Source organism: Eptesicus fuscus, chromosome 6, assembly GCF_027574615.1.
Source record: "Eptesicus fuscus isolate TK198812 chromosome 6, DD_ASM_mEF_20220401, whole genome shotgun sequence".
NCBI lineage: Eukaryota > Metazoa > Chordata > Mammalia > Chiroptera > Vespertilionidae > Eptesicus > Eptesicus fuscus.
The window spans coordinates 90,786,023-90,809,419 of record NC_072478.1 but is presented as its reverse complement, the minus strand read 5'-3'; the positions used below and the strand labels follow the sequence as shown (position 1 = coordinate 90,809,419).

Genomic DNA, 23,397 nt, shown 5'->3' with positions numbered 1-23,397 from the left:
GGGAGAAACTGGACTGTCTGGCATCAAGGGCAGCTTTCTCTCAGAGGTGCTTACAGCGATTACCAAGGGACACTGAGACCTATGGGCCTCTTAGGGCAGGGCTGACAGGAAGCCATTGCTGTTTGCTCCACCCTGAGACACAGACTCCGCCCCATCCAAGCTGTGCGCAGAGGCTTTTGTATATGAATGGCCTGGTCCTTTGAAATCTAAAATTACCTAACAAACTACAGCTGAGTCAGAGAGACCCAGAACATCCAAAAGAAGGCCCAAGGCCCCACTGCAGCTTGCATTGCTTCACAGCTGGGCCTCATCTGGGCACCTCCAAAACCCAAAGAGGAGGAATCTGCAGATCTCTCCGCAGCTCCTGCTGGGTGGCCTCAGGAAGTGGCTGACTTTGCACCTCCTTGGAGAACCAAGAGGCAGTGTACCCAGTGGTCAGGGTGAGACCATCCAGATTACAACTCCTCAGATCCATGAGAGACACACTCAGGGGGCAGATTCAGTGAGTGCCAAAGCCCCACTGAAGCAAGTCCTGCCCCATAAGGGTGTCTACAGCACAGAAGTTCTCCCACCGTAGACACAGCTGATCCTCACTGCCAATTGGCCTGGAGGTCAATTCCTCCCAGTGATACCAACAACAATCAAGGCTTAACTACAACAAGACTGTGCACACAGCCCACAAAGGGGTGCACAAAGAGTGTACACCTCAGGTAACTGGGGAGGCTGAGCCACTGGGCCCTATAGGACACCTAGCATATAAAGCCACTCTATCAACTCAGGGAAGCAGCCAAAATGCGGAGACAAAGAAACAGGTCACAAATGAAAGAAATGGAGGAAAGCAAACTACTGGATATAGAGTTCAAAATCACGATTACAAGGTTTTTCAAGAATTTTCTAGAAAAGGCCGATAAATTTAGTGAGACCCTCGAGGATATGGAAAAGGACCAACTAGAAATTAAGGATACACTGACTGAAATAAAGAATAATATACAGAGATCCAACAGCAGACTAGAGGATCGCAAGAATCAAGTCAAAGATTTGAAATACAAAGAAGCAAAAAAACACCCAACCAGAAGAGAAAAAAGAAAAAAGAATCCAAAAATATGAAGATAGTGTAAGGAGCCTCTGGGACAACTTCAAGCGTACCAACATCCAAATTATGGGGGTGCCAGAAGAAGAGAGAGAGCAAGATACTGAAAACCTATTTGAAGAAATAATGACAGAAAACTTCCCCCACCTGGTGAAAGAAATAGACTTACAAGTCCAGGAAGCACACAGAACCCCAAACAAAAGGAATCCAAAGAGGACCACACCAAGACACATCATAATTAAAATGACAAAAGCAAAAGACAAAGAGAGAATATTAAAAGCAGCAAGAGAAAAACAGTTAGTTACCTACAAGGGAGTACCCATACGATTGTCAGCTGATTTCTCAACAGAAACTATGCAGGCCAGACGGGAGTGGCAAGAAATATTCAAAGTGATGAATAGCAAGAACCTACAACCAAGATTACTCTACCCAGCAAAGCTATCATTCAGAATTGAAGGTCAGATAAAGAGCTTCACAGATAAGAAAAAGCTAAAGGAGTTCATCACCACCAAAGCAGTATTATATGAAATGCTGAAAGGTTTCCTTTAAGAAGAGGAAGAAGAAGGAAAAGGTAAAGATAAAAATTATGAACAACCAATACATATCTATCAATAAGTGAATCTAAAAATCAAGTGAATAAAAAATCTGATGAACAGAATAAACTGGTGAACATAATAGACTCAGGGGCATAGAATCGGAGTGGATTGATACTTCTCAGGGGGAAAGGGGTGTCTGTGTGGGGGGTATGGGAAGAGACTGGACAAAATCATACACCTATGGATGAGGACAGCGGGGGGGAGGTAAGGGCACAGGGGGGGTGGGAACCGGGTGGAGGGGAGATATGGGGGGGGGAAAAAGGAGAAACAATTGTAATAATCTGAACAATAAAGATTTATTAAATTTTAAAAAAAAGAAAGGAAAAAATAATAAAATACTAAAATAAAATAAAAAATAAAATAAAATGTATGCAGTCAAGTTCATATAAAAAACAAGCAAATAACAATATTTAGACCATATGGATTATCCAGGAGCCTTAAATCCCAAAGGCCTTTAAAAGATGTTTGCTGAACTGATTTATAATTAACATAGTAATTCTATTTCTAAAGTACTTACTTCAGTTTATTAACTTAAGGATTCAAATGTTCCCTTCTTATTTATGCTATCACTACTTGCTTAAACTTTTTTTTTATTATTGATTTCAGAGAGGAAAGGAGAGGAGAGAGAGAGAAAAAAAACATCAATGAGGAGAGAGAATCATTGATTGGCTGCCTCCTGCACACCCCACACTGGGAATTGAACCGTGACCTCCTAGTTCATAGGTTGACGCTCAACCACTGAAACACACCAGCCGGGCATAAACTTTTAAACAGATGTAAATATATTCCACAGGAAATTCACATTAAGCTGGATATCAGTCATATCTCAGATGACCAATCACAAGCAATTTTAAGAGAGTAAAAGAATTCTGAGCAGCTAAAGACTAAGATAAAACTCAATTAAATTCAAACCTTATGTTCAAAGATTTGTGAATTATAAAACAACCAAGTGTGTCTATATTCAAATATAAAACATTGGAAAACCATATATGATTTAAATATTGGTCAATAGTTTAAGTCATTCTTGCCCACTCCTCATGCTCCATTATCAAGAATTCATTAGCAAACCCCTTGAAATAAAAAAATCAGTAAATCTCAAACTACTAGCTTAGAGTTAAGGCTCCTATCCGGGAGGTTAATAATGTAAGGCAAACAAATACCATCTTTTAAAACTTCCAAAGAGATAAATCCAGTACATTTTCTTTATCAATTAAAGGATTATGCCAATTGCTGTATAATTTTTTCTTTTCTTAACATGGAATAATAAATCACTGCCAGCCACAGAAGAGTGAGAGAGCTTTATAAAAATTTAGAAATTGGTTCTATCACAAACTTACTGCTGGTCTCCGAGGTTCTCCAGGCAGTTGTGGAGGATAAACAATTTTATTATTCTTCTCCCATCTTCGAGAAATGTCAAGAGAAGCACTTGTGTGGATGTGTGATTGGGGTAAAACACTCTGAGATGGAAGAAGCCTGTAAAACAACAGACATTTAGCATCTTTTTGCAGAGCCTATGTCTTCTGAACCATACCGGTTCCATTTTGACAGAAACTATGTAAGGATCACAAATGGAAACATTCTAGACATATTCATTAACAGAGACTGCTTTTACGTAAAAAAGCTCAAAGAGCTAGTTTATCAAAGGCTAGGAAGAATGAAAAGTTAATAACTTGAATAAAGTCAAATAATAAATATTCACCCAAGATCTCTTGCTCTCACTGACCAATAAATATTGACTCTGTATTATAAGTCAGCCCAGCCCTACAGCAGATTTAAAGGCATCGCTGACCTGATGTGTGGATTTCCTCAACTTTGTTGGGTAAGAAGACTAATAACATTATTTTATAAACACTAAGAAATTAATGGATAAAGTTGGCATGATGTGTCTCCTGATAAAAGAACATGCCACCCACCATCCATGAAGTAGTCTTTCCACAAAAAAATTAACCTAAATTGATAAAGCCTCTAGATTCAATACAGGAAATACAGAGACAGGGGATCATATCAAACAACATCAAGAGAATGCACTCAGCAAAATCCAAACTGTACAAAACTCTACAAGACAAACAACCCATTTTCTTCAACAGATAAGCTCTAAGGGGAAAAAGAGAACTGAATTAAGAACCTACAGATTAAAGATGTAATAGAAATAATTAATTTCAATGTGTGGACTATTATTATTTCAGAAGTATGACAGCTACTTAACCATGGGAAATTTGAACATTAAATGGACATTTGATTCTTAAAGAGATATGTAGTGAAATATTTATGGACGAAATAATATAATGGTTGAGATCCGTTTCAAAATACAATGGGTGAGAGTAGAGGCTATAGATAAAACAAGACTAGCCATGTGTTAATAACTGCTGAAGTTGGGTGCTGGGTTCATCATATTGTCTACTTTGTGTATATCTGGGTATATCCAAGTAGCACAACAAACTTCGGTGTTTCCCTCCTGTCTATAATTTAGAGTCCAAACTCCTTAGCAAGACACATAAGGCCTTTCATAACCTAACCCCAACCAGGCCTTTCAGCTTATTCACTTTATGGCCTAGCCACACAGACATGTTTTGTTCCCTGAATAAGGCACGTACTTTCATATCTCTACATTTTTGTTAATATTGTTTTCTCCTCCCTTATCTCCTGAGAAATGCTTATCCTGTTTAAAGTTCTACCTCAAAAGTCACCTCGTCCATCTCCCAGACAACCGCTCCCCCAATTATCTCAGTACTTTGCTCTTGCCAGCCATACAGCAATGAGCTGGACTACTGTACTTGCGGTACAATGAGTTCCTGTAGTAAGGATATAGATTTGAGCATCGAGGGCAAGTCTGACACCCTCTGTGTTCCAGCACCAAGGACAACACCTGGCATAGGGATAATGAGTAAATATCTAACCCAGACTTCAATATTCAAAGTTGTTGTATATTGGCAGATACATGCAATTGGATGATATGCTTGGCAACACCTTTGCTTTTAGCCCTCAAACCATTCAGGCTAAATAATTTTTTTAAATCAACTCTTCCAGTGGCTCATTTCTCCTACTCTACCTCAAGTAACCATTTATATCATAATATTAAGATCAGTGCCATCTAAGCACCTGACAAAATCTGTACCTTTGCCATCCACATTTAGATTCCAACGTTTTAAATGAAAAGTACAAAAGTAGGATACATGATATTAGAGGGCAGGATTTCCTAATGAAACTATAAGCCAGGTGATGAGGGCAGAGAGTATGGAGTCAAGCAGACCTGGGTCTAAATTCTAACTCTAATTTACTAAGAGAATGGCCTAGATCTCAGGTTTCTCAACAGTAAAAGGAGTAATAATAGTAATTACTTCATAGGCTTCTTCAGAAGCTCAAATGAGATACTGTAAGTTAAATACTTAACCTGACACTTCATAGGGCTCAGTAAATTGTAGGTATTACTTTTAGATTGAGAAGAATACCTACCTCACTTGATTGTTGGTAGATTAATAATTAATGTGCTGTATCTTACAGTATCAAGGAGATGATAAACACTGATAGCTAATATTAATTTTAAATTAGGCCCTCTGAGCCATTAATTCTTTCCTGTTCTCCAAAAATATAAATCCCGTGAACTATAAACTTTATATTACACCCTTTCAAGTCTTCCCATGTTGTCATATAATTTATGTTTCTACAAAGTTGTAATTAACTTTGGGTACACGAAGTTTGTCACCTCTTTGGGCTTCATTTTCTTTATCTATGAAAAGAGCAATTGGACTATACCATCTTTAGGATCTCTCCTAACCTTAATTCTGCTTCCAGTCCAAATATACATAAGAAATATACATTTGGTCATTTAGATGACCAAAATAAATTAAACACATTATGAACTAATAATGACAAAGCTTTCTGAATGCCTACAATACTTTCAGTGCTCAAATGGTTCATAAAATGAATTATCAAGTAAAAACACAACTACTGTAATCAAATTAAATCATTATTCCAAATGAGGTACTTAATTCAGAAGTGTATTAAATCCGAAGTTCTTATGTGCCCTCTCCTGGCCAGCTGTTAGAATAACACTAAATTAAAAAAATAAAATGAGGTAATCATAAGGTAGAATTGAAAATAAAACTAATTCAAAATTGAGGCTTTTATAACACCTTTTTATGTGAGAAAGTCTATGAAGGGTCACTTGAGAAAACAAACTCAAGAAAAGGAAGTTGCTGGAATTTAAAAAATGGCATGGGTTATTGCTATTGTTTTCCAACAAACAATAATTTTTTAAAATTGATTTTAGAGAGGAGAGAGAGAAAAAATTGATGTGATAGAGAAACATCAATCAATTGCCTCCTATACACACCCCGACCAGGGATTGAACCTGGGTATATGCCCTGACTGGAAATCAAAACCAAACTTTTCTTTTTTTTTTTTTTTTTAATATATTTTATTGATTTTTACAGGGAGGAAGGGAGAGGGATAGAGAGCGAGAAACTTCGATGAGAGAGAAACATCGAACAGCCGCCTCCTGCACACCTCCCACTGGGGATGCGCCCGCAACCAAGGTATATGCCCCTGACCGGAATCGAACCTGGGACCTTCCAGTCCGCAGGCTGACGCTTTATCCACTGAGCCAAACCGGTTTCGGCAAAACCACAACTTTTCATTGTATAGGATGACACTCCAACCGAGCCATACTGGCCAGGGCAAACATTAAATTTTAAGTTTGCCTGAGGTCCAGTTTACTGTTAGCATTCTAAAGAATCAAAGTAAGCTAAATCTTTTTTTTTTTCTTTAAGATGTTTTTACTATTGATTTTAGGGAGATAGGTAGAGGGACAGAGAGAAACATGGATGTGAGAGGGTAACATAGATCAGCTGCCTCCTGCATGCCCCCCCACTGGGGATTGAGCCCACAACCCAGGCATGTGCCCTGACTGGGAATTGAACCTGTGATCTCTCAGTGCCTGGTACTGTGCTCAACCAACTGAGCCACACCAGCTAGGGCTGTTAAACCGTTGTTGTTTTTTAAACCAGTAAAGGACATCTAGGATCAACTTTTATCATATTGAAATTCAACTATCACCACTAATAATAGCTTTTCATTTACTAGGAATCCGAAATCCTGTTAACTTCACTGTAAGTAGGTGAAGGTAAGTAGCTGAACCAACTCCCCAGAGTGCTTGTCCACACAACATGCACACAGGCGGCCCGCAGTGAGGACAGACTGCCAGAGCCACGCAGAAAGCAGGTGGTAGACTAATAGCATAGGAAGCATTTCCTTTCTCTCATTATTCTGGTGTTTCCTGTCTCCCGATACTTGAGGATTACGTTTAAGTATCATTTTTTTAAAATTCTACCCACAGTCTTTAGGCATTGAGGAGTAGTAGATATAAGCCAAACTTTAGAATTACGAGTTAATTCCGATAAGACAGAGACTCTGAAACTTTCTAAAGTCACAATTGAAAGAAAGAACTAATACTTCCTATTTATTATTCAAAGTTCATTTTGAAATTCAGAACAAGATATACCCAAGTCCCAAGCGAAGATAATACTGGCCTCAGGCTCAATCTTGATAATATCATGCTATATGCATCAAGGAAAAAATTCTTTGTTCCAAATTTACTTCTGATAACATTAAGTTAATCCTACACTTGAGACTGAATAAAAGAACAGCCTCCCTCTTGCCTCATTTAAATCTAAAATAAAGGGCTGAAGTGATATGCATATTCTCATAACTCAATATAATCTTACTTTGTCAAAGTCAAGGACAATCAAACAAGGCAACAGCTTAGCAAACGAAAAAAGTAAAATTCCAGCAACTTTCAGTTTCCCAACCTCCACACTACTGACATTTGGGCCTTAGTTGTGGAGGGCTGTCCTGTGCCTTACAGGATGTAGGGTAGCATCCCTCACCTCTACCCACCAGATGCCAGTAGCAAACCCTGCCTCAGCTGTAAGAAACAAAAATGTCTCCAGGTATTGCCAAATGTCCCCTGGGTGGCAAAAGTGCCCCCAGTAGAAAGACACTATTAGCTAAAGAGACAGTCAAAAACAAACAAACAAACCAACAGTTAATTTTTGCAGAACAGGGAGCATGAGCTCTCTGTTACAAAAGGTTCCTGTTATTATGTCATACATATGTGGGGTTAGTAAGCCAGATTTTCTATGTAAGCCAAGGTTAGCTAAATGTCTAAATTTTACATTCTTCAACCGAGGATATGTCTTTTAAGTTTTTTAATTTATTTTAGAGAGAGAGAGAGAGAAATAAAGAGAAAGAGAGAGGGAAGGAGGGAGAGAAACACTGATGTGAGAGAGAAATATCCATCGGCTGCCTCCCATACACGCCCCGACCGGGGCTCAAACCTGCAACCTGGGTATGTGCCCTCACCTGTATGGAACCCTTGGCCTTTCAGTGTACGAGACGACGCTCCAACCAACTGAGCCACACTGGCCAGGCTAAATTTTGTATTTTTAAAAAATACATATTTTTTATTGATTTCAGAGACGAAGGGAGAGGGAGAGAGAGATAGAAACATCAATTTTACATTTTTATTCATAAACCCCAAGTGGGCCCTTAAGGCTACCTGGCATTCCTATTATATTTCCCTTGTTCATTTCATCTCCTAGCCCCTACAAACAAATATCAGACCTTTTCTTGCTGGTCAAACCTCCCATATCTCCTCTCTCACTCTCAATCTCAACTGTTAACAATGCTTATTTAGCTAAGAAAAATCAAACAATTGGAAGATAATTTCCACAAGCTCCCACCACCTAATCCATATACCTACCCACATCCATGTCCATATACACTTACTACCTTCTCTCGTTATTATGCATGAAATGTCTACGCCCTAGCTAGTACCACTCTCATCCCTTCTCCCTAGATCCCATTCCTTTCCACTTAGTATTCAAGTACATTGCTCAGGCACTTCTTTCTTCCCTCTTTCTATCAGAAATGTTTTCTTGTCTGTTGGATCACTCCCATCAGCAAACAAATAAACTCAAATAGTCTCCCAACTTAAAACCAACCCTCCCCTAACCAAGTCCCCTAACCAAGTCCTCTAACTACTGCTGCAAAACTCTATTGTGTACTGCACTAGTCATGACTGTGTCCTCATTCCATAGTGAGCATTACAGCACCTCATGAAGCACAAACAGATGCTTATGTTTAGGTGTGATGTTCCACTGCAGATTCCTAGCTTGAGGACTATTAAATTACAAACACAACTATGACTGTAATATGTATTTTCCTGGGAAGATGCTTTGTGGCTTTCCTCATACTCTCTAAGGGGTCTGTGACTCAAATTTAAGAACCACTGTCTTAAAAAGCAAGAAATCACAACCCCTCGGATCACAAGGTAAGATTTAATTGAGAGAGCACAAAATCAATGTGGTTGTCAAATCTTGCTGGTCATGCAATCAGAACACTTGAAAGCAGAGATGAATAAAAACCAGAGATATTTCCTACCACCAAAATGTACTCTTCACTTTAAGCTTAAGTCACCTCTTCCCAAAAAAGTTCCCTGACAAACCTCTTCTGTGCCCATCACTCTGTCCCTCCCATAGTGTGACAGGACACTATTTAAAGCCAGACGATTTTGTTTAGAGCTTAGATTTGCCATGTATTAACTGTATAACCTTCGTAAGTCACAAAATTTCTCAAATCCATCCATCAGTGAAATGTGAGACTTGGAATTCAAAGGTTGGAAAATGTCCGTTTGCTACAAATACAGCCTATGGAAAGGTTTCATCTGGTCAAGCCTTTAGATGAGGAATGCACTCTAAATTGACACAGGCCCTAACACACTCTCTCATTTTACAAAAGCCACTTCTCCTAATTAATTTATTTCTAGCACCTATATGCAATTAGTTTCCAAACACTTATTTAGATGATCCCTAAGATTTTACAGTTACCACGGGCAGTATTTATACCTTTTCTACTTAGTTTTCATATGATCATTTCCCCATTAGAAAGTCCAGAATAGGAATTCATAGAATTATATAATTTCAGAACTAGAAAGAGTCTTACGAGATTATCTAGAAAATTCCAACCATCTTGTATGACATTGATGAAAAGACTAAAGCCAAACTAAGTTATGTGGCTCAGATCTTCCCAATATAAATCACTGCAGAACAATTAAATCAACAAACATTAATAAAATCTTTACTTTGTTCAGGACCCAATGCTGGAGCTACAAAGAGAAACAAGAACTGACCCTCTCTGTCCAGGGTTCACAGCTGGTAAAGGGCCCAGACCCATGCACATGAAGTGACTACTCAAGGCACACATGCTAAAAGGAAGGAGAAACTAATGCCTTTCATTTTTAGTGAGACCTGAGAAAACCTTCTGAAGGTGCAACATGTGACTAGGGGGTTAAATACCAGGTAGGACTGCTGTTGTAGACAGGAAGTGAGGGCACAGCATGGAAAAGCAAAGAGGCAGAGTATGCACAGCATATTCAGAAGACAGTGAGCTAATCAGCGTGGCTGCAGTAGAGTGAGAGAAGAAAACCTAAGAAAGCAAAGTGTAGACCAGGGGTCCTCAAACTTTTTAAACAGGGGGCCAATTCACTGTCCCTCAGACCGTTGGAGGGCTGGACTATAGTTTAAAAAAAACTATGAACAAATTCCTATGCGCACTGCACATATCTTATTTTGAAGTAAAAAAACAAAACGGCAAAAACACCCGCATGTGGCCCACGGGCCGTAGTTTGAGGACGCCTGGTGTAGACAAACCTTAAGGGCTGTGCCCCCTATTTTCTTTGTTAGCCCACCTCTTCATCCTCTTGAACCAAGAACCTAGGATGGAGAAAAACAAACAAACAAACAAAAAAAACCAACAAACCCAAAACAAACAACTCAGTAATCATTTATAATGATAAAAGCAGCAATGGCAGTTAAAATTTAGGGTGGATGATTATAAAACATGCACTGTCCTAAACATTATCTCAATCCTCTTAAAATAATCTATGAGGTAGGTAACTACTATTCCTCTCATAGCAAGAGAACTGAAACTTAGAAAGATAAGTAACTTCCCCCCAATCACACACTTAAGTATATTTGAACCCAACTTTTCTGTCTCCAAAGCCTATATAAACCAAAATAAAGGCTGATCAGAAAATTTACAATCAGATTATCAATCTCCATATATCAATTGCTGTACTGAAAAAAAAAAAAAAGGGAGAGGGGGACAATTAGAAAGGAGAGGGGGAAGGCTTCTTGCCAGTTCTGATGCAACTGCATCCCCTAACCTTAAGGAATGCTTTGGTCCTGAGGTCAAATTGCGCTCCAGAGAATCCTATCTAATAAAAGAGTAATATGCAAATTGACCATCACTCCGACATAAGATGGCCACCACAAGATGGCCTGCAGGGGAGGGAAGTTGGGAGGGACCAGGCCTGCAAGGGAGGGCAGTTGGGGGCGATCAAGCCTGAAAGGGAGGGCAGTTGGGAGGGACCAGGCCAGCAGAGGAGGGAAGTTGGGGGTGACCGGGCCTGAGGGAAGGGCAGTTGTGGGGGGGACCCAGGCCTGCAGGGGAGAGCAGTTGGGGGAGACCAGGCCTGCAGGAGAGGGCAGTTAGGGTCAAACAGGCTGGCAGGGGAGTGGTTAGGGGGTGATCAGTCTGGCAGGCAGAAACGGTTAGGGGCAATCAGGAAGGCAGGCAGGCAAGCAGTTGAGAGCCAGCAGTCTGGATTGTGAGAGGGATGTCCGACTGCCGGTAGGGATCAGGCCTAAACGGGCAGTCTGGACATCCCTCAAGGCGTCCCAGGTTGGAGAGGGTGCAGGCTGGGCTGAGGGACACACACCCCCGTGCACGAATTTTGTGCACCAGGCCTCTAGTCTATATATATAAAAATCCAGTGTCCGTGACGACCAAACGACTGGTCACCATGAGGTGCATTAAGCACCTCTCAGTCCCTCACCCCACTCCCCGGCCCGCGAGCAGAGAGGGGTGGGGCAGGACTGGGGACTGGTGAGTGAGCTAAACGGCTGACCTCTTGGTCCCTGTCCCCGGCCCGCAGGCACCAATGGATCAGCGATGGTGAACGGGAGAATCGGGGTGGGTGGCGGGAGGACCGGGCTGGCTGTTAGGCCATTGGAATCACCATCTCATCCCCGGCTGTTCGGGGGCTTAGGCCTGTGGGAAAGCAGGTGCCAGTGACTTCACCTCCATGCGTGTGTGCTGGGTCGGCTGCTGATGGAACAAGCTGCCCACTTGGGGCCACTCACACCGGGGCGGCTAGGTCACGGGCGCTCCCCACAGCTTCCGTTAGTGCCTCAAGCCCCAGCAGCAGCGGCAGTGGCAGCGGTGGCGGTGGCAGTGGTGGCGGCAGTGGTGCCCACGTGAGCGGCGCCGAGCAGGCAGTGCGTTCCATCAGTGGCCGGCCTGGCACACGCACATGGAGGTGAAGTCGCCGGCACCTGCTTTCCCGCAGACCTGAGCCCCTGAGCAGCTGGGGATGAGCTGATGATCCCAATGGCCTGACAGTCCAGCGGCAGAGGCGGCATTTGGCCTGGGGACTGGCGAACAGGCATAAGATGGCCCTTAATAGCAGGAGGTTAGGCCCTAGGGACCCAACCCACACGATTTTGTGCATCGGGCCTCTAGTCCTATATTATAAAAGCCTAATATGCTAAGTGTCCAGTCATCTGGTCAGCCGTTCAACCAATCAAAATTGAACTACTTTATGTAATTTGAACTACTATTACATAGAACTCTGTGCTATGACGAGCACTGACCACCAGGGGGCAGACAGTCAACTGGTAGACCAGTCGCTATGACATGCACTAACCACCAAGGGGCAGACACTCCGACCAGTAGGTTAGCTTGCTGCTGGGGTCCGGCCAATGGGGACAGAGTGAGAAGGGACAGACACACCCTGGAGCCCTCCTGTGGTCCCTCCCCAGCTGGCCAACCTCCTGTGTCCCTCCCCGGCCCTGATTGTGCACCGGTGGGGTCCCTCGGCCTGGCCTACACCCTCTCACAATCTGGGACCCCTCAGGGGATGTTGGAGAGCTGGTTTCGGCCCGATCCCGCAGGCCAGGCCGAGGGACTCCACTGGTGCACAAATTCATGCACCAGGCCTCTAATATAGTATAAAGCTTCAAAACCTCCTATAACTGAGGAACCTTAGGCAAGTTTTTTCTTTGGAGGGCTCCAAGTTCCTTGTCCGAAAAATGGGGACATACACTACATAGGATGGTACAAGAACGAGATAATGCATAAAAAGCAAGCAACACAACCCCAGGTGCAAGGTCAGCGATGCTGTCTGCAATGCAGACCCTGCAGGTGTAAGCAGGGCACTGGAGTGGGAACTAGGAAAGCAGGACGGGGACCCTGCAGGTGTAAGCAGGGCACTGGAGGGGGAACTAGGAAAGCGGGGCACTGCGGCATGGTTGGGAAGAGTCTGACCATGTTCAAAAAGATCAGCAAGGACTGTTTAGAAAAGAAATTGCAGCCCTACCTCACTTGGCTCAGTGGACAGAGCATTGGCCTGCGGACTGAAGGGTCCCAGGTTCCATTCCGGCCAAGGGCACATGCCTGGGTTGCGGGCTCCATCCCCAGTACGGCACAGTTCTGGAGGCAGCCGATCAATGATTCTCTCTCATCATTGATGTTTCTATCTCTCTCCCTCTCCTTTCCTCTCTCAAGTCAATAAAGAAGTATTTTTTTAAATAAAGAAAGAAAAGACATTGCAGGTAATCCTGATGCCCTGAGGGCTGCGTAATAAGGCGGCGGAATGGTGGGGTGTCACCTCCACGGCCCTAGGGCCTAAAACAGCCCGCACAGAGCCTCCCTTCTGCAACTCCGAGCCACTTACCCCAGGGCCAGCTTCCGCCTCAGATTCTGCATCCATAACGCACCTGCAACAGCAACACAACCCGTCAACTCAAACTCCCACCTCCTCTCCTTCCTACTGCCCCTTAACCACTAAAATCCTCACCCAGCCGGTCCAGTACTGCCGCCGCCATCTTTCTCCTCCCCTCTACGGAAGCCTCCGAGCTCAGTCAGCGTCTGGACAGAGCGCATGCGCGATTCTCCGCTCCTCCCCACTTACTTCCTCACCTCCCCCCCGCCCCCGGGGAAAACCCGGCAGCACCTACACCTGCGGTGTTGTCATGGAGACCACCAATACGCAGCCAAGGTACATAAGTTAAGGCGTGGTCAGCCCAACCTTGCTGAGGAATGGATGACTTAACAAAGGCCGAAAACTAGTCAGTTTCCGGAAATTCATCGGGATCCAGAAAAATGACGAAACCTCACCTCACAAAAGGCCTGAAAGGATTAGGGGAGCAGAGGCCTTGAACAAGCCACCTAACCTGGATGGGCCTCAGTTTTCTAGCCAGTAAAACAGAATAATTATCCTTACAGCAGTTTTGTTTTAAGATCTCCACTGGGGATCACGTGGAAAGGTCTTTTATAAAACAAACAGTTCAAATATAAAGTATGATGTCCTAATCCTTGTTAATCTCCAGGTTGACCTACAAGAGATAAAAGGTAATTATCATCGGGCACTTGCTACTGTATACGTCCAGCAAGCATTTCACTAAATCTCAGTATTCCTCGCGGCAATGCCACAAGGCACAGATTATCATTTTCCTTCTTCAAATGAAGAAAAGAGACAAAGGATAAGCTAAAGTCTCTTAGATAACAACTGGCAAAAACCAGTAGTCAATCTAAGGCTTTAAGCCTCCAGATATCCAGATATATGCGTTTTACCTCTGTATTAAGATATCTCGGGTTTCGTTTGCCACAGACGCCGAGTGCCCAGATCCCCAATGCAAACAAGCAATCCAGGAGGAGCAGAGTGTAGTGCAGAAATGTGAGCACCTGAGCCTGTTTGAGTTGGAAGGAAACTGCCATTGTTTTTCCGCCACAGCACTTAGCACATACAGTTTCACAGAGTTGGCATTCGATCAATGGAGTCACTCTTATTATTCTTCTCCCTGAGTTACCAAGAACCCAGAGCCAGAATGGCCACCCAATAGCACAAACCCTTTCCTTTTTTGAGTTCTGATTGGAACTTTTACTTATTTGTTAGATATCTTTAGATATATCCTTGTAGCTATCTTTCAACCTTTTCATCTCATGGTACACATAAGCTAATTACTAAAATTCTGTGGCACACCAAAAAATGTATTTTTTGCCAATCTGACCCAAAAAAAAAGGTATGATTTCGATTCAGTCATACCGAGCCGCTATTGTGTTGGCTGTCCTTATTTTTTTATTTGACAATCTAAGGGGAAAGAGGTCAATGCCCCTTACTAAAATAGTCAGGTACTGAGTGTTTTAAAAATTCTTGCTGTCTGGGCACACCAGTTAAAAATCTCTGCTTTAAAGCGTCTCCAGAGCTAGCCAAGTGCCCTGGCACGAAGCGTTCAAAAACTACTTGATGGGGCGGCGTTAAACCGGCAGTGCGGGAAGATGACTCTGCCAGTCTAACCCGTTAATTAGGTACCTTGACTGTAGGAAGCGAGAAAACCTAACCCCGGGGCTGGGCTCGGGCGAGGTTGGGAGGCAGAGCACCCCGAACGCCGCCCCGCCTTTTCCAGCCCTGCGGCGGCGGGAGCCAGCGCGCGGTGCGGCCTGGGCCTCGGCGCGCGCCGTAGCAGCGGGCCCGGGGGGGCGGGGCTCCGAGTGAGCTCCGCCCCCTTCCCGGCTACGGCGTGGGGCTGCAAACGGTTTGTCCCAGTGGCTTCTTCCCTCTTCCCTGGTGGCTCGTGATCATGGGCCAGGAGCCGCGCACGCTGCCGCCCTCCCCCAACTGGTACTGCGCCCGATGCAGCGATGCGGTCCCCGGGGGCCTCTTCGGGTTCGCGGCGCGGACCTCCGTCTTCCTTGTCCGCGTGGGCCCGGGCGCTGGCGCGATCCCTGGGACGCCCCCTTTTCGAGGTAACTCCCTGGCCCTGCCCCCACCTTTCCTGCACTTCTAGCGTTCCCTGGAGGCGCCGAGTATGCGTCTTCAGCCACCCCCTTTAGTGGATGGAGAAACTGAGGCCCAGGTAGAGAGAAGAGTGCTCACAACCCCTAAACTGAGTCGCGTCCCGATCTCCAATATTGAGCTACACTGCGCTGTGGGTGAGCGGTCCCGCCTCCCGGCGCTCTCACGAGGGACTGCTGGCTTACCCAGAAAGTTCTCTCTGTCCAGACCCAGGAATTTTTAACATTATGGCCTCCCTCCCCGACCCATTGCACGCGGATCCCTTAGGAGCCTTCTTGGGGTTGGGGTTGCCTACAGCTCCAGGCCCTAAGCAAGATCCTACAAATATATACTTATTTCTGTAAGATGAATGAATTGAGCCAGATGCTTTTAGGCTCCAAACTAGGTCTTGATTGTACCTTGGGATATGGCATGCCAGATAGTCTACTCCAAACGAACTCTGGCAAGATCTAAATAAGAATCCCGTTCTTCCTTTGGGCTGCTCCTCAGCGTGTGAACTAGGCACATCAGGGAATATCAACAGCATTTTATAGTTAAGAGGACTGAGGCTCAAGGAAATAAAATGGACTTGTCTAAAGTCACGTGGCAGAGCCAGTACTCACACTTGGAGTTTTTGACTTGAGTCCCCGGGTATTTTTGTTATATCATGGAATAAGTGAGATCCCACTCATCTAACAACAGCATGATTCAGCCAGAAATCTTAGGTAGCACTTTAACCTGGAGTCTGGTTTTGCTTGAAGTCATAGGGGAGCTGGTGGGACACACGGAAAGAGTCTCTGGCTTCACGTTTTCTCATCATCCGGGTCAATACAACCTTTGTGCCACCAGCTCTGATGATGGAACTGTGAAAATCTGGGATGTAGAGACAAAAGCAGTTGTGACAGAACATGCACTCCATCAGGTACCGCGGCTTACTGGTTTCTCAGACTGTTGTTATGTATCTATGCCAAGGGTTCTTTTGTTTCAAGTATAGTTTTGCTAGCTCATTTGTGCAAGTTAACTTTTACAATTGTGTTTATAAGTTAAATAAGAAGCTCTATGTTGTAAGAAACATTTTTGGAAGGCAATACTTATAAACCAAAGGTCAGCAAGCTACACTGCTGCCTGCATTTGCAAATTGTTTTACTGTAATATAGCCAGTCATTCATTTAAGTATTGCTCACAACTTCAGTATTGGCTGCTTGCATGCTACATTCGCAGAGTTGAATAGTTGCATCAGAGAAAATGTGGCCCACAAAATCTAAAATATTTACTGTCTGGTTAGACTGGTGATATAAACTATAAATCAGTAAATGAAACTTGATTTACCTGTCTTTTGAGAGAATGTAGGAAAAGGAAAACTGTTAACTTAATCTTACTAAGAACTCTTGCCCTAACCTGTTTGGCTCAGCGGGTAGAGCGTCAGCCTGCGGACTGAAGGGTCCCAGGTTCGATTCTGGTCAAGGGCATGTACCTTGATTGCGGGTACATCCCCAGTAGGGAGTGTGCAGGAGGCAGCTGAATCGATGTTTCTCTCTCATTGATGTTTCTAACTATCTATTCCTCTCTCTTCCTCTCTGTAAAAAATCAATAAAATATATATTTTTTAAAAAGAACTCTGCATTAAGCTGTTAAAGAAATTATTTTAAATGGTTCTTTGATCCTCAGTAGCCTAAATTCTCCTACCATTTGGTTAGTATAGTCTTGCTACACAAGTGGTACTAATAGTATTTATTAGGTGCCTATAATGTGCCTCATTATACTGGTTAAAAACTAAGTGAAAATTAAGCATTGACAGATGAGAAGCAAATATATTTATGTTTTGTTTTAAAGCATACAATATCAGCATTGCATTGGTCTCCTCGGGTAAAGGACTTAATAGTATCTGGAGATGAAAAAGGAGTGGTTTTCTGTTACTGGCTTAACAGAAATGACAGCCAGCACCTCTTTATAGAACCCAGGACAATTTTCTGCCTTACTTGCTCACCTCATCATGAAGACTTAGTAGCCATTGGGTAAGTACTGTTCTATCTGTATTGATCATTTATTTTTGCTTGTGATCATATTTTGCATTTGCTTTACCCTCTCCTGTCCCTTTACTCCTCAAAGGAAACCATTTACAGGTGTTAACCACTTCCCCTGAGCCCTTGGTGTCCTTTAGTCCTGTGACCTCCAGGTCCTACTGTCTCTTCCACTCTCTGTTGTTAATTCCTAGGTTTCTACGAGAGCTTACTTTCCTCATTCTTCACATCTTCACCTTTTTCTCTGTCTTTACTTGCCCTTGGATATAACATTTACTCTCAGAGAATCGAGTGACTCAGCTCTGGTTCTCTGGTTCTCAGCTCTCCCTCTAGGTTGGGAAAGTGATCTGGCATTGGGATCTGTCTCCTTATTGATCACCAAGGTTGTTTCACACGAGCTGCCTGAGTGGGCTTCCCCTTTCCCTCACCACTCTGTTTACTTCTCTCCCAAAGATGTCCATTTACTCTGATTTGAAGACTGGATAAGCACTAGACAGTGAAGAGGCAGGGGAGGGGAGTGTAAGGTAGTAAAGTATACAGAGACTACTTTTTCACACTTTGTTTCCCAAAAATGTGCATAGACATGAAGCCAAGAGGTATCTGGGGGTCAAGGGAGTGTTAGACAGAAGATGGCAAGGGCATGATTTTATGCTGATGAAAATGAGGCGGAAGAGAGAGAGCTTGTTACAGGGGTGAACTGTGATAAATACAAGAGTGACGTGGAGAAGTCCAGAGGAGAATGGGTCCAGAAGACCTAGTAGCCATTGAGTAAGTACTGTTCTATCTGTATTGATCACAAATAGAAAGAGCAGCTGAGACTATGGAAATAGTGCGGGTAGGTTTGTAGATCTGTTGGAAGGAGAGGGTGCTTCATTCTGATGGCTTCTGATTTTCTCAGTGAAGCATAAGTCAGAGAGGAGATGGAGTCAAGTTCATGGTGGGGATGGGACTGGATGCAGGAATAAGGTATGAAAACAGTCATCTCAGAAATAGGAAAATGAACGAGGGGACTTGTAGGTTCAATGGTCCCTGTTGAGTGCCAAACTAAGGAACATGGTCAAGACTTTAAACTATTCACACTGGTTGAGAAAGGAAATAGTTGAATCAACCAGGTTTGAGGTTTTGTGGAGTAAATACCCCTGAGAGAGAGAGGACAAGGAGATAAGGGTTTTTTAAGGCGTGAATAATAGTGAAAATGGAAGGTGTCTGTGGGTCGGCAGTCTCTGTGCAGTTGGTGGGAGGAGAGTACTAGAGAGGGAGCAGAAAGGGTAGCAGGCAGGGGTCAGAGAAGGTGAAACCAAACTGACCTTGAAAGGTGAGCTGGAATTCACAAGAAGAGAAGAGTCAGGTACAGACACGGGATTGAATGAGAATGATTGTTTTCCAATGACTTTCAAAATGGTAATTATTTCTTGAGAGCTTAATCGCTTGGCTATTAGGTTACAGAACTTGGTGGTTTTCAAGCCCATGTCTTTGAAGATTAACATATTCTAAGATTTAATTTTTTAATAAAGCTGTAATGAGGAAAAACTTTATAAAAGGAGAAAACTAAGTAAATAAAGCTGTTACTGGTATTTTTCCCTGTAGAAGTATCTGTTATGTAGGAAATGCAAATAGGTGCACACACTTTGGAGAGCAGCTTTGCATTTCTTAGTAAAGCAAAGATGTGCATATCTTATATCCTGGCAGTTGCATTACTAGGCATCAAACCGGAAATTATCTCAGGTGTGTATAAGGACATTAATGGCAGCATTTTTTGTTTGTAATAGCTAAAAATGTAAGCCCTTCAAAAGGAAAAGGAATAAAGAAGTTGAGGTATATTCAGATGATGGAGGACTACACAACAGTATAAATGGCTGGCCAGGAACAGTTACATGTGCCAACATGGCTGACTCACGAATAGAATGAGTAAAGGAAGCAAGCTGCAGAAAAAGACCACATATCATTTATATGAAGTTTAAAATATATCCTACCTAATAATAGACAAATATGCAAATTGACCATACCTCTGACACACCCACAAGCCACGCCCACCATCCAATCAGAGCGAGCATGCAAATTAACCCAAACCAAGATGGCTACAGCCACAGAGAGCAAGATTTCCTAGGTAACAGAGGAAGCCAAGCTTTCCGCCTGCCCTGGCCAGGCCTAAGCCTCCACTCAAGCTACAAAGTTTCAATTATAGAAGGTAAACAAATTCAAACAAATGGCGGCAGAATGGAGCTTGAGAGAGCAGGCCAGGGTTGCCACCAGCAACAGGGGAAGCAAAGCTTTCCACACACCCTGGCCGGGCCCACCCCCTTAAGGCAACAAAGTTTCAATTATAACCCCAACAGAAATGGCTGCCGGCCTCGGAGGGAGCCCCAGGCTTGGCTCCGCTCCAGGCTACAAAGTTTCAATTGTAGAAGGAAAATAAATTCCAGATACCAGGGCCTCTGCTTGGGTTGCCAGGGGGCGTGGGCAGCCTGCAAACCACCACAGGCCCCTCGCTCAGGCCGCCCCACGCCCCAAGGGAACCCCCACCTGATCCGGGACGCCCTTCAGGGCAAACCAGCTGGCCCCCACCCCTGTACCAGGCATCTATCCTATCTAATAAAAGAGTAATATGCAGATTGATCATCACTGCAACACACAATATGTCTGCCCCCATGTGGACACAAGATGGCCAGCAGGAGAGGGCAGTTGGGAGGCACCCGGCCTGCAAGGGAGGGCAGTTGAGAGGAACCAGGCCTGCAAGAGAGGGCAGTTGGAGGTGATCAACCCTGCAGGAGAGGGCAGTTAGGGGTGACCAGGCTGGCAGAGGAGGGAAGTTGGGGGCAAACAGGCTGGCAGCAGAGTGGTTAGGGGGTGATCAGGCTGGCAGGCAGAAGCGGTTAGGGGCAATCAGGAAGGCAGGCAGGCAAGCAGTTGGGAGCCAGTAGTCCTGGATTGTGAGAGGGATGTCCTTGAGGGTCCCATATTGGAGAGGGTACAGGATGGGCTGAGGGACAACCCCCCCCTCCATGCACGAATTCCGTGCACTGGGCCTCTAGTATATATGTATATATATATATATATATATATATATATATATATATATATATATATAAAAGTCTAAGCAACCGGTCGACTGGTTGCGATGACGCACACTGACCACCAGGGGGCAGACGCTCAATGCAGGAGCTGCCCCCTGGTGGTCAGTGCACTCCCACAGCCAACCTCCCACGGTCCCTCCCCCGCCCCCCACCCAGTTGGCTGGGGCCAATCAGGACTGGGCAATCGCAGGCAGGCTGAGGGACCCCACCCATGCACAAATTTGTGCACCGGGCCTCTAGTATATAAAATAATTATGTATCTTATTTAGGAATGTAAACAAAGAAAGGCTAGGAATGATGTAAGCCAAAATTTACAAATAGTAATTTCCCTCTGGGGAAGAGAGGGACAGAGTTTGGGTGAGATATACAGAGGACTTCAACTGTATTGGTAATTGTTTTTTTCTTAGTCTGAGGGGTAGATACTTTGTGTCTGAAATACTTTACCACTTAAAAAAAAGCTGTTAGAATTTCTCAGCCTCTTTTGTACTCACTGAATGATAGCCTTGGAATACCCAGATCTTGAATTAAGAGTAATGCAGCTTTTGTTAAGTTTCTAGTTGGAAAAGCAGGATTGCTGGTATAAAGAAGGAGTTTTTTGGGTATATTAAAACAATTTGAGTATAATTAGAGGAACTGCTGGGCCCCTATAAGAACTTAGAACTTAAGCATGCTCCAGTTTGAGCTTTGTGCCAGGTAACATGTGCACTATTTCTATTACAAGATTGATCATGGAGGAGGATTTGAAAAATCAGGAAGCATGAATGAACACTTTAGAAAAAGGACAAAGTTAATTATTTCTTGTCTTCTTCTCTCCAACCCCCACTGCACTTAACTTTTAAAAATGCACAGTAACTCCTAAGGCAAAATTTTACTGGAAAACAAAATGTTTTCTAACTTGTGTTTCAGCTACAAGGATGGCATAGTGGTGATAATTGACATCAGCAAGAAAGGAGAAGTTATTCACAGGCTTCGGGGCCATGATGATGAGATCCACTCCATAGCCTGGTGTCCTCTGCCTGGTGAAGACTGTTTATCCATAAATCAAGAGGAAAATTCAGGTAGCCGGCATTTAAGGGAGGGTTCTGTACTCTTTAAAGCTAAAGAACACAATGTGTAGAATTGTATCATTTGAATTATATTTAAAATGTGACTTTTGCAGATCAGGTCTATGAAAGCTAGAGCTAAGATCCTGGAATCCTTGCAAACTATTTTTTCTTTGAGATAAGTGCCTGTTTCGTGTAACAGAATTACCATCTCTATCCTAGAAGAACCTGAACTTCCTAATGGGAAAGTTATAGCACAAACTCCAGTAGCAAAAGGCTGCTACTTAGCCACTGGAAGCAAAGATCAGACCATTCGAATCTGGAGCTGCTCTCGAGGCCGAGGTAAGATTGATGTTTGATCATTTCTTTTGCAATATAACCTATATTGATCCAAGAGAGGCATAAGGTTTTTTTATTCTGCCTTGTTGTACTGAGAGTATATCATCTGTCAAAAGCAGTTCCTGTACTTTTCTATGCAGAAAGTTGTTTCCCAACCTAGCCTAGAAGAGAACTCCGTGCTCCTAACATCTGGCTTTGGTGTTGGAGGTGAGGGTTTCTGTTACATTCATAGAAGGGTCACTATGTGGCATGGGGGATAAGATGTTTGTTGAGACTGGGAATACTGGAACTTGGCAAGGCCTTGATCAGGGGAATGGAAAAGATCACTAGAGTTAGAACTTTTTAAAAAATACATATTTTTATTTATTTCAGTGAGGAAGGGAAAGGGAAAGATAGAAATACTAACGGTGAGAAAGAATCATTGATTGACTGCCTCCTGCACGCCCCATACTGGGGATCGAGCCCACAACCTGGGCAAGTGCCCTTGACCGGAATCAAACCTGGGACCCCTCAGTCCGTAGGCTGATGCTCTATCCACTGAGCCAAATCAGCCAGGACTAGAGTAAGAACTTTTAATGCACAAATGCAGAATAAATAATATATACCCACTAAAGACGTGCATATTTAAATGTAAAAGCTCAGTCATTCAGCTTTCCTAAGCATTTTTTTGAGCAGAACTTTTACCATAGATTGAGAGAAGATCCAGGCAGAGTGGATGTTACCTGTATAGTAAAAATCAAACCTTTCCCTTTATAGCAGTCTATTTTCTCCACTTAAAGCATACAAGTTTTACCATCTGTCCAGATGCATTTGTGCATGTAAAGCAAGTAGCATAGTTAGGGCTTAGTCAGTGGTAGCTATTAGCATAATTTGGGAAAACAGAATGTTTTAGGATTTGTGGGTGACTTTTGGACATACTTTGGCTGATTCTCCCAAGTAGGGATAACATCAGGCTATGAATCCATCCAGAAGGTTAACCTCTAAACTTTAATGATGCTGAGGAATACAAAATATGTAATAAATAAATAATACACTAATGGACAACTGTCTTCAATTTATCTCTTGGGGTTGGGCCCCAGCTTATGAATTTTAGAAATTCCACCAGTGGTTCTGATACACCGTAGAGACTAAGAACCACCGGTTAGTAGCATGTCAGGGGTGGAGGGACTTCCCTGTCACATGTCAGTGCCAGCTTTGTCCCCTTCATTGGATTTCTTCACAGCCAGAAGAAGGAACCCTACCCTCTGTCCTGCCAACTTTGGAGAAGCAGATTGTGTTACCACCTGGGGGCTCAGTTCTAGTTGGAAACTCACTTTCTCGGCCTGTAAAAGCTTTGACTT

General features: G+C 43.5%; 2 protein-coding genes across 23 annotated transcripts in view; one reads left to right on the top strand and one right to left on the bottom strand.

Annotated features, from left to right (window-relative positions):
• Window positions 1-23,397, bottom strand: part of CNOT8 (CCR4-NOT transcription complex subunit 8) — an 88,747-nt gene that overhangs the window by 13,237 nt on the left and 52,113 nt on the right. Inside the window, exons 1-5 of one of the 21 annotated variants that reach the window (XM_054718083.1) lie at window positions 16,319-16,377; window positions 14,380-14,496; window positions 14,030-14,141; window positions 13,481-13,523; window positions 3,024-3,159 (exon numbers count right to left, since the gene is read on the bottom strand). The exons of 8 other annotated variants lie outside the window; for them this stretch is intronic. In XM_054718083.1, coding sequence (XP_054574058.1) covers window positions 3,024-3,159; window positions 13,481-13,512 — 168 coding nt within the window. In that variant the 5' untranslated portion in view covers window positions 13,513-13,523; window positions 14,030-14,141; window positions 14,380-14,496; window positions 16,319-16,377. 12 more of the 21 variants (XM_054718088.1, XM_028161650.2, XM_054718089.1 and 9 more) reach the window with 12 other exon arrangements.
• Window positions 15,362-23,397, top strand: part of GEMIN5 (gem nuclear organelle associated protein 5) — a 39,810-nt gene continuing 31,774 nt past the window's right edge. For both annotated transcript variants that reach the window (XM_028161639.2, XM_008152263.3), the window contains exons 1-5: window positions 15,362-15,552; window positions 16,342-16,502; window positions 17,414-17,595; window positions 21,582-21,733; window positions 21,941-22,060. In XM_028161639.2, coding sequence (XP_028017440.2) covers window positions 15,387-15,552; window positions 16,342-16,502; window positions 17,414-17,595; window positions 21,582-21,733; window positions 21,941-22,060 — 781 coding nt within the window. In that variant the 5' untranslated portion in view covers window positions 15,362-15,386. The remainder of the gene's footprint in view (window positions 15,553-16,341; window positions 16,503-17,413; window positions 17,596-21,581; window positions 21,734-21,940; window positions 22,061-23,397) is intronic.